The sequence below is a fragment of the Phodopus roborovskii genome, unplaced genomic scaffold (assembly GCF_943737965.1).
Source record: "Phodopus roborovskii unplaced genomic scaffold, PHOROB, whole genome shotgun sequence".
Taxonomy (NCBI): Eukaryota; Metazoa; Chordata; class Mammalia; order Rodentia; family Cricetidae; genus Phodopus; species Phodopus roborovskii.
The window spans coordinates 188,598-200,721 of NW_026126603.1; the positions used below are offsets into that span (position 1 = coordinate 188,598).

The 12,124-nt window shown below is 38.7% G+C and overlaps 1 protein-coding gene across 1 annotated transcript in view; it reads left to right on the forward strand.

Annotated features, from left to right (window-relative positions):
- The window catches only part of Cubn (cubilin), a 202,139-nt gene that overhangs the window by 26,110 nt on the left and 163,905 nt on the right, over positions 1–12,124 (forward strand). Inside the window, 3 exon segments of the mRNA XM_051205896.1 lie at positions 2,024–2,205; positions 4,477–4,639; positions 5,423–5,613. Of these exon segments, the coding sequence (XP_051061853.1) occupies positions 2,024–2,205; positions 4,477–4,639; positions 5,423–5,613 (536 nt within the window).

The window sequence follows — 12,124 nt, forward strand, 5'->3', positions numbered from 1 at the left end:
CAGATTTGTCAACAGCCTGGGTTGATTGGGACTCTGTAGGACCCCTTTGACCAACAGCTCAATTAGATGTAATCCAATCCTGATACTAGAAACTTCATTTGGTGACAAGACATGCCCAGTCACACACACACACACACACACACACACACACAGAGAGAGAGAGAGAGAGAGAGAGAGAGAGACAGACAGAGAGAGAGAGAGAGAGAGAGAGAGAGAGAGAGAGAGAGAGAGAGAGAGAGAGAGAGAAGCTTCTACTGTATCAGGCTTCTATACTACTCCCTATCTGGTCCTTAATTTTAGCGGTCTCTCCTTGTATTCCATCCCTCATCCCCCTCTTCATTTTATCTCCTGTTCCATACTGCCCCCACACCGGTGCAACAAACACCTTGTATATTGGCCTTATTCCAACTTTTCCTCTGTGCCTTTGGGATTGTTCAGTCAAAAAGCATGCATAAGGTTTTGTTATTTTATATGACATTTTTGCACAAATTTGCAGTGGTCAGACCATTCTATATTTTTAGAATAATGGGGGACAGTGACTATTTCTTCACAGGCAGTCTAGTAATTTGTTTTAAAAAGTCTGGACTTTCATCACTTGAAAGTCAATAAACCTTAGTTGAGTGGTAGCAGAGATCCTGGACATTTTTCTACATGTATAAGGGACACTGGAATTTTTTCAGTGTACTTTACATTCTACTACTCTGTTTTGAAATTTTCTACATTATGGGTGGTAACTGTTATGTATTACATCTACATCTGATCTTTAACATTTTTCATTATATTATTTTACAAATTAAGAAGTTTTATACTCATAGTAGATTTAAGTTAAGTTTTATAAAATGTACTTGGATGTTCCCTGTTGAGGAGCAATGAAAACTGTATAACTGTTTCAGGTTTTGCTTTGGTAATAAAAGATTTGTCTGAGTAGTGTGTATTGTCACATGAATATCTTATTTTACATACTTAAAATGTCACCTTAGTTCATTTCTTTCTTTTTATTTTTTTGTTGTCATTGTTGTTTTTTGTTGTTGTTTTGTTTTTCAAGACAAGGTTTCTCTATGTCTTGGAGGCTTCCCTGGAACTAGTTCTTACAGACCAGACTGGTCTTGAACTCACAGAGATTCGCCTGCCTCTGCCTCCTGAGTGCTGGGATTAAAAGTGTGTGCCACCAACATCCAGCTAGTTCATTTCTTTCTAAAAGTATATGTATCAAAGTCTGGATTTGTTGGCATTTCTACCTTTTGATTCTACAATAACATTCCTTACTAACCACCACAGATTCTTTATCAAATGTGACTATTAAAGAGAAAGAATTCTTCTCAACATTTCCAGTCATTGACCAGAACAGAAGGAGTTGGCATGGTGTGCTGGAGATGTTTCCACGAAGCCCAATTCAGTGCCCTACTTGCTTCATTCTTGAGATAGTGACTTAATCACCCTGTACATTTAAATATCTTCATTTATAAAGTGAACAATGTATTTATTTTATAATTTATATATTATATAATTTATGATTTATATAAGACAATTTATTTTATAATTGTATAATATACAAATATAATAATTCATTATAGTATATGAAAATCCTTCTCAAAAGAAAATTATGTGTTCCTTAACTATTTTGAAATATAAAGTGTTGTAGTTTGTTGAAAGATGTAGGGGCTGACAGAAGTTCCAGAATTTTCATAGTTAATATATTGAAACTAATCTTCTAGGGTAAAGATCTGAATCTATATTCTCATTATTTATGTCTTAGAAGGCTCAGCTCTGTGTTTTAAATCACATAACCATACAATGTTCTGTAGGTACAGAGTTCCTGCATGGATGACTTGTTTACTTATCAGTGTATGGTAGATTTATAGTGTGAAACCATAGCTCAAAGGACTATGTAATTTATGAGGGCCTCCTAATCTAACTTCATCATAGTGATATAAAAGATCTTGCCTTCTGACAGCAGAGTCTATGAGAATTCTGTGTGAATTTAGTCCACATATGAACTTGGTCATTTTTCTCCTTATTTCAGAGTGTGGCGGCACACTGACTGGTGATTATGGCTCTATTACATCTCCGGGATATCCTGGAAACTACCCTCCAGGAAGAGATTGTGTCTGGCACATTCTAGTCAGTCCTGGCTCCTTGATAACATTTACCTTTGGGACCTTGAGCCTGGAGAGCCACAATGACTGCAGCAAAGATTATTTGGAGGTAAAACAAAACAAAACAAAACAAAACAAAACAAAAACCCTGCATTTAGATAGGCCTTGGTATAGTATGATTAGCACTCAGGACACGGGTTAATGATGCCCATGGATGGCCCTGGATTTTTACCAATACTTAGGCAGCTGATGCTAAATGTTTAATCTCAATAACATTAGTTTGTTACTTCATTTCTAGGTCTGCCTTAAGTGTGGAAGTATGTGCCTTGCCTTCCCCCATCCCTAACTAGAGATTCAGGCTCCTGGAGTGAGAATAAATCCTAAGCAATGGCTGTCTCCTCCAACACATTCTAATTTTTAGTTGTCCAAGGCAAGCCCTCAGGGTGTCCTGCCACTTGATTTTAGTGGGTCATAATGATTCTGTGGGAAGTGTTGTCAGTGTTAAATTTCACTGGAAAATGTTGAAAATCACCCTTGAGAGGAGCAGAGTCAGCCTGCTCTATCCCATTAGCAAAGACTTATCATATAGATGAGAAAAGAGCCTGTTACATTCAAATTCCATACACAATTAGATCCATCACAAAGGTAGCTCTCCACTTGTAGAGTGGAAAGGTCACTAAGGAGATTGAGTCCTTAGGAGCTTCCTGTAATTTTGTACTGTAAATCTCAGTACCCCATAGCACTGCTAAAGAGACAGTGAGCCTTTCTCAACCCATTAGAAAAGGAAGGAGTGCTGTGGAATTATTCATAAAGGATGAAGGATGCAGCTGCCAAGCAGGTCTCCAAAACTGAAGTCATTAGTCATTAGCCGTGGTAATAATGGATTTGAAACCTTTGGGGATGACTCAAAGATCAACTTCTCCTTGGAAAGTCTTAGCAAAATATCCTTTTAAAAGCTGACAGTAAAAAGTGAGTTATTGTGAAATTAATATTCAATAAATCCTATCAAATTAAGATTAAAGCCTTTTTATTCTTACATATTAATTCCTGAAACCACATTATAGAAAGTATCAATCATCGGGACAATATTGAACTCCCTCAGTGTTTCAAGGAACTAGTTACAAGTAAAAAAATAAAGTAGCATTGCCCAATAAATTTGCTGCCAATGGAAAAATTAATTTGAGTAAATGAAATTGACCATATGAGAATATTCTTCAGTTTATTCACTCCATGGTGTTCTATATAGTATATATATATTTGTAAATATGTTAGAATCATTGAGTAGTCAATGTGATTTCTTCAATGCATAAAAAGCCAACAAGAGTTTTTAAGGAATGGAGATTACACAAGACCCTAGGTTCAAGCCGCAGTCCTGCTAAAAAATGGAGAGTGAGGATGAGGGAAGGATGCAGGAGAGGAAATTAGAGGAGAGGAGAAGAGAGGAGAGGAGAGGAGGAAACCATTGAGTTGAAGTTACATTATAGAGTTGAGGTTACATCATTAGAGTTTGGATAGATGAAATGGTTCAGCTGGTAAAAGCACTTGTTCAGTAAGCCTGAGGACCTGAGTTTGATTACCAGATCTGAAAATGGAAGGGGAGAACTACTTAATGAACGTGTGCTCTGCCTCCATAAGAATGCTCTGGCCCACAATACACATGCAAACTTATAGATACACACACATACACACACACACACACACACACACACACACACACACACACGAGTGTGTATACATACACCTATACCTGTAACTCACATACACACTCTCACAGGCACAGAAGTCACACACATGAGAACATAGGAAAAGAATTTGTAAGTTTGCACAGTTGGCATACAGTATGCTACTGTATATAGTGCTAAATGACCATCACAGCTTTTAAAGCATCACTTTAATATGCTTATTCTCTCCCACCTGCATCTCTGCACACCCGTGTACTCACCCAAGTGTCAGACCCTTTCGCAGCACTGTTTTTCAATCTTCCATTTCCTTGAAATACTCATTTTATTCTTCTAAACTACTAGGATTTCTTATTTTAGGGAATAGGGAACCATGAAAGAAAACACTAACTTTACATCACCATTAAAAAAAAAATCCAAAGCATGTATTTTACCCCAGAGTTGAAATTCCAGCAGTAGATGAGGAATTTGACAGGACCATGAAGACACATTCTTTACTGAACACTGACTGTGTGTTAGTCATGTATATGATTGGGAAACTTCCTAAATGATATGATAGATTTTGTTAATCCAGTACTTTAGATTGCTATGCCTTGCTACCATACCTAAATGACAGATTTTTTCTGAAACTTATGTCCCAAGCATCTTGGTTAGTGAGAACCTGACTAATTCCAACATAATGTCTTGTTCTTTTGTTTTAGATTCGAGATGGTCCTTTCCAACAAGACCCCATTCTTGGAAAATTCTGCACTTCTCTGTCTACCCCACCGCTCCAGACTACAGGCCCTGCTGCCAGCATTCATTTCCATTCTGATGCTGACATTACTGACAAAGGCTTCCACATAACCTATCTAACCACACCCTGTGAGTACCCTGCCCACGCAGACTGGCTGTATACTGGGAGTGTAGTGCTATGGTCACAGCTGCATCCTGTGGCGATGCCTAAAATGGAGGCTTTCTTAGAATTGTGACATGGCTTTGTGAGTATTTCTCATACCACTTTAGATTCATTCTTTATCTCCACAATGTTAAGTACTGCAGTACCCCTTAACCCTTCAATTATGGGATCCATATTAAGGGACCCATAGTTCTAACTAATTCAGAACTTCAGTTCTCTAGTAACATTGCCTATTTTGCTGCATGCAAGATTGTTCATGAGAACAGTGCAGGCTGTTGAGAAACATCTAGCTTCATTCCTGGATCAAGCCCAGTGCACAGAAACCAACTTCCAGGAAGCCATTCCAGTACCTAGAGTTCGCTTCCATACACATAGCTATGATGCTTTTAGTTACATTCATACCTAGAAACAAAGAACAAAAATGAAATACTATATGACCTTCTTTAGAGAATTTTGCTTTTGACACCTGTTAGTGTGTTCTTGGTGAGAACTCATGGGGTAAATGCCTTGTACATCTCCATATCAGGAAAAACAGTAAGGGTTCTCATTGATCCCCTTCCTCCATTGCTCTGGCTTCAGGCTGAATGCACAGTTATGTCCACACACATATGTAATCTTATAATGAGTGGCATGGACTTACACATGGTAGACAAAGCAGGGTGGGTATAGTTTTGAAAACTGAATCTAATATATCAAGCCAGAGGGATGTAATCCCCATGACCATTCCTTCTCTCCTTTATTCTCCTCAGCGGATCTGCACTGTGGTGGAAACTACACAAGCGCAGAGGGTGAGCTCCTCCTTCCTCTCCTGACTGGACCTTTCAATCACAACAGACAGTGTGTCTACCTCATCACACAGCCTGAAGGAGAGAAAATAGATATCAGCTTCACCCACGTGGAGCTGGAGAGCCAAATGGGCTGTACTCACACTTACATCGAGGTAACGTTTCCACCTAGTTCTCCTTCTGGGACACTCATTACAACTTTCACATTCCGTAGAGTGGTGGTCTTCAAATGGCTGTCAAGATCATCAGAGAGCTTATCAGAAATGGCATTTTATACCTTTTTTTCTGAACCAGCACTTTGGGGGAGTGGGAAGCTGTCAGATGAAGTGAGAATTCAAGAGCAGGTGTTCTAGGGCATCTAAAAGAATCTGTCTAACACAGACTGAAAGAAGGTAAAGCAAGAGCTTGATAAGGGAGCCAAAGAAGCACTAAGAGGAGAGTTGAAACTAGAAACTCATAATAGTGATGAGTCATAAGCTGCTCAATGGAGCTCTAATCACTAAGGCACATGCACGTGAATGCAACTCGATTTACTGATATGATCATAATTTCAGATAAATTTCCTATAGCAATTTTATGTGTCAGACACCACAACATAGAGAAAGTCAAATATTTGCCCATATTGCCCAGTCAGTCTTTACACAGAATTATGATAACTCATTAAATCCCCATAGCCTCCTGTTTTAATCTCAGGAATTCAAGGCTCAGAGAAGTTAAGTTACCTGCCCACAATTGTTGATTAGTGTGTAGCAGTTTGAATTTAAGAGTTGCACTAGTCTCTTGCAAGAATAGACTTGTAGTAGTGTGCCTTTAACCATGGAGGAGCTTAGACTTCTCTAGAGAGATGACTCTGTGAATCTCACACCCTACTCTCAAGTCTCAGGAGACTACATAGGTAGACACAGTAGTTGTCTGAGACAAACAAAAACATCACTGTGATATCGAAGGACTCTGCAGAGTTTCTGTGCATTCCTGCAGAGATTGTTCTGCTGGCTATAGGATCAGCACATCTGGAATGATAGAGCCTTTGTGTCTTTGATGAATACACTCCATGAATTTCTACCCATCTACCGAATTCTTTAAAATGTTGGGGGGGGGGAGGGCAAAAATCACAAAACTGGCACCCGACTACTTAATTTTGCAAAGCAGAGTGGCTGAATATTTTGTAGTTAGAATGTGACTGGGTTCAATGATTTAAATTATTACTTTGTTCTGTTATTAGAGGTCAGTGAAACCTTGGACAGTTCTTTTGAGTACTTTTGTTCCTACTTCAGTAAGATGCCGTATCTATTTCTTTAACCTTTGGGAGAATAAAATCAAGAAAAGGAATAAGTAAAAAGCCTTATAGGTTATTACAAAGCATTATAAAAATATAAGGTCTCCTAGACCAAATTTTCGCTTTTGTGCCGATCTTTTCAGTCCAGAATCAGCCAGTAAGACTCTTTCATGGCCAGCCATGTAAGTATTTACATTCTGATGTGTGCACCACCTCATAAGGCTTTGATGGAGATTATAAAAGAACATTGTTATCTTAAACAAAAAAAAAACCACATTCACACACACATGTGCATGCACACACATACATGTGCATGCATACACACAAGCATGTATACATGCACACACACAGGCATGCACACACAGACACACACATCTCAACTAAAGTTTCGACTTCTTAAAAACACATTTCGCCTATGGTTAGTGTGACCTGGTTACAAAAAGAAGAATTCAAAGGGAGATTAACTTTTAGTTCATTTGTTCTTGCCTAACAGAGCTTTTAAATTATATACAACATTATGATAGATGTCACAGAAACATCTTTCTAGAACACAAAGCCGTGTCTCTCATTAATATATCATAAGTGGCTTAAGCCATGAGGACTACTCTGAATGAAGGACACAGGATAGTAATGAAAGTTTAAATTTTTATTCCAGAAAATGTTTAGACTGAGTAAGAATGTCTAAAGTATATGACATTAAGGCTGATGCTTAAAACAGGCCAAGGAGGGAAATGAATGGAATTTTACATTCCACTTATATTCCAAACAATATTCCCCATACTTCACTCAGGGAAACTGGAAAAGGATCATTACAGGACAGGCTGACAGAATGGGAGGGCATGCATTTGAGAGAAACAGAAGGGTTTCTGGGAAGATCTGCCTTCTTAGAACTGTCCTGTATCCGCACAGCCTCAGGGGCCAGGTTTGATTAGGATGGAGAAAGAATGAAAGAAAGCAAAGACACCAATATAAAGAAGAGCTGGGATCAGGTGTGCTCTGCTCTCTGATGGAGAAAATGAAGCATCCCAGAAGCACAACTCACTAATTATCTACAGTTGGGCAGAAAAGCAGGGTTATTGTATACAGGTGAACAAGGATATCGGTTATTATATACAAATAAAAAAGGAAGCAGACTATTATATACCAATTAACAAGGAGGCAGGTTTAGCTGACCTCAGTAGGAACAGTCTCTATAGAAGAGCAGCCTTTCAGGCCATACATACCCATATGGAGAAAGCTATGGTGGACATTCTCTGCACACACTGCCAGCATCTGCACATAGACCAGAGCAAGGCTTTGCCATACCTCTGAGACTCATCCAGGGGAAGGCTTTTGCCACTCTCCTGTGGGTCTGAGGCTAAGGTCCTTGATGTGGCCATATCCATGTCAACAGCGCACATTCACTCAGGACTTTACTTGCTCAGGGCTTCCTCCACTCCCCATAAATTCTATATTTATGATTAAACATTAAAAAATATTATAAAGGAGTGAAATAAGAGGAAAATATGGATCTCTTGACTTCATCACTATTATAACTGGTCTGCAATAGCTTTTCTGGGTCTACAGGTTGGGAGCTGGCAAGACAAATATCCAAGAGAAAGGGGATGCTAGGTACAGTGGATAACACAACCCCAGACACTGAATGATATAATTTATGATAAACTAAAAAACTGAAAACAGACTACTGATGGGAGATGCCATTATGTATATGTTTCTCATACTGGTTAATGAATAAAGCATTGGCCAATAGGAAAGTAAGATAGGCGGGACTAGGAGACAAGGAGAAAAGAGGAAGTAGTAAGGAGAGTCAAGATGGAGAGTCTGGAGAAAGCAGAACGGCCATTCCTCTGCTCTCAGTAAGACCACGTGGAAATACATAGAAATGGGTTAATAATTAAGACAGAGCTAGCCGGTAAGAAACTAGCACCTGGCCAATAGCATTGTATCAAATACAAAGTCTCTGTGCATTTTTCGGCGTGGCGGCAGGACAAGACCAGGCGGCAGGCGGAAAAACCATACACCTTACAGACTACAGGGACTAGAATCATAAAAAAGAAGAGAAAAGAATTAGGCAAGCATTAATCCTATGTGGCCATACAAGCTGTGATAAAGAGGTTGGGTTGTGTTCTGAGAGCCTGGGAAGATTATTAGCAGACTCTCAGCACAGTACCTACTAGTGAGTGGTTATTACAAAACAATGATGAGAATGATGGGAAGGAGAAAGGGAAGCTTGCATGCTGTGGTTTAGAATCAGGGGAGAAGATAGTCTAGGAAAAAATAGATTGTATTTTCTTGATTTTATAAACTAAATTTTAAAATCCGGTAATTTTATTGATAGAGCTATTGGAGCCAATACTATTTAATAGATCTCAAATGTTCTTAAAATGCTGAAATGCTAGCCTCAAAATGGTCAAACATGCTAATGAAGAATAAAAAATAATAGCCAATAATAATGATGATAATAGTAATATAAATAGGCATGCCTATTATCATTCATCTTCTATCCCTTGCGTATCATTCTTTTATTTGGGGTGAAGAACCAGTCCTTTTCCATTTACCTGTATTAGCCAAACATTGTTAAGATCAAGTCCCTCTGCCACCAAATTGTTGATCATCTTGCAGTTCAATTCACGGAGAATATGTTAACATATTTAATGTTATCATATGGTCAGATTCTGTTTTCTGTTTTCAGCCCTTGGATAGGGCAAACCTCCTAGTTTTAGCATATTTGGTTTGCTTTGAATTAAGTTTTCATACCTAAATGGATTTTAGGATTTGAGGTATAAAAACAAATTCGGATAGTTAGCACACACAGAAATGCACATTTGCATTAAGGCATGGCTTGGAGATCTGATCTATTCTAGATGTCAAAGTCTGCTGCTTACTCAGCTCTATAACCTGAATTATAACATATGAATTATGTTTTGCAGCCCAGTTAATCTTAGCTCTCTGTACAGGAAGTAGTTCCTTTATAAGAACCCATGTTTAAAAGGTAGTTTTTCTTTAGGAGCTAATTCAACCTATAAATGCCATTTGCAATACTTCATAGGCTAAATAGCCAGGGTTGCTCATTATATCCTGGGGTTCTGACATTCAGTATTTACAAAATGAGTAAATAAATCCTTGAGAGGCAGACGGCAATATTCAGTTGGTGAAGAAATTACCTTGCAAGCATAAAGGTCTGAGTTGGATCTCTAAACTGTATGGTGGCACACATTTGTAATCCCAGCACTGGGGTGTCTGGGACAAAAGACTCCCCTGAAGTCAGTCAGTCTAACCTCTTTGTGAGTTCCAGAGCAGGGACAGACACCATCTCAAAGGAGGTAAATAATGTTTCTGAGAATGAAACCTTAAGGTGTCCTTCAACCTCCACTTGTGCTCTTACAAACACACACACACACACACACACACACACACACACACACACACACACCACACCCTCACATACATGTGCACCTGTGTAAACACAAGGACCTACACATATACAGTGAAACAAAATAAACCCTTGAAAAACTTGAGCCCTGGTCATAGAACACTAGCATCTTGCATTGACCATGTGATTCCTTTGTAAATGTGACCACTAAATGATTGAATTTATTGTGCTCCCCTGCAAGTGAAAATTACATGGCATTCATGACTTCTCAAAGGAAGAGAAACTTTGTTACTGAAAACCCAGTTTCAATATTAGTTATCCTTCTTCAGGTTGTGCTATAATAAGCAATTATTAACATGGCTTAGGCAAATAAAAAAATGATAACAAACAGAATATATCCCATGGTTCAATACTATGTTTATTTTCTGTCCCTGTCAACATGTCCATTTGGGATCTGTTTTGCTTGAGGCTCTGCTGCTGTCTCCTAGGGCTTTGGCTTTTTGGCCAAGGCCCCTGGTCTCTGGGGAGGAAAGAATAAACAGTGATGATTGAGTCACCCAATGACAGCCAGAGCCTCTACAAGGAAATAGGTTCATCTTATCTACTGGAATTCCTCAAGGCTGAGCAATTCCTGCAGTGAACCTCATAGTCATGGGAAGGATTAAGTGTTAGTGCTCCATCAGGAGACATGACAAGTCTCACACAGAGAACAGATATTCAATTCTCTCACATAAAAGAAGCCTGTGATTATGAAATATGAAATTGTTTCTTCTAGTTTCCAAGCACAAAGAAAAAGAAAAGAGTTGTTGTTTTGTTTTGTTTTTTTGTTTTTGTTTTTGTTTGGTTGGGTTTTTGTTGTTGTTGTTGCTGCTGTTGTTGTTTTGTTTTGTTTTGATGAGAATATGAATTTACAAATCCTAAGATATTAACTACAAATGAATTTGGGGTCAGTTAGAGCATTTGGTAAGTTTTATTCCAGTATCTCTGTTTAAAATGTGGTGGTTAAATATTGCTATGCCTTGGATCCAGGAAGAGTACAGGTTTCCAGAATTAATAATGTATCCTTCCACAAGGAGAGAAACACAGCCAAAATCAATTGCACCTTCCAGGTTGAGGGCCCTTGAGGCCTGTAAGTTCCTTGTATGACATCTGGATGGCAGCTGCATTCTCCTTGCTAATGTCCTTGAGTTTCACTAATCAGAACCCAGGGGACCAGCCCACTTCAGCTTGCTCTGATGTTTTTCTTCCTTCTTGTCATCTTTTAATGGACTAATAGAAAAGAGAGACAATGATCACAGAGCAAATAGAACCCCGGGGGATTAGAGGACAGGACACTATCTTCCTCGTATTTCATGTATTTTAGTCTTCAAGAGCTGAAGTATGGATTCTGTCCCTGTTAAAGACTGAATTGTTAGATTACACAGGTTTCACATTAACTGACAAAAAAGAATTTGTCAAATACTGTAAGCACCTCCCTGCAGGAGGTTTTGTTTTGTTTGCTTGGTTGTTTTGCTTTTGCTAGATACTTGAAAGGACACTTTATCTTCCCTCTGAAACTTGTTGTTTGGTCAAACAGTGTAATTTGACTGAAGACTAAGAAATTTGTGTTGTAGATGTCAAGAGCTTGGCGTAAAGAACTGGGATGAGCCTGCCTCAGTGGAACAGAATGTGATTACCTCATGTGGCCAAGCCTTTAAAATAGTTCTAGTTCTTTTCTTCTCAGAACATCCTTGGCTATGGATCCACATACAAAACTGTCTGCATCTCAGATGCTCTTATGACAGCATTTGCGGTGTAATTCTGTATATTGACAGGTACCCTTCCAGACCTTTGCACTTCTACCAGTTTTGGATGAGGAACAATGTCATAATATCCCACCAACCTCTCATTTACTACCCACTTCCCTTAACCTAAGTAATTCTCACTGACCTCAGCTTTAAAAGTTATGTCTCCCGAGTATTCCTTAACTCCCTGCACACAGAGAGCTTTTCTAATATAACATCCTATTATGTTATCA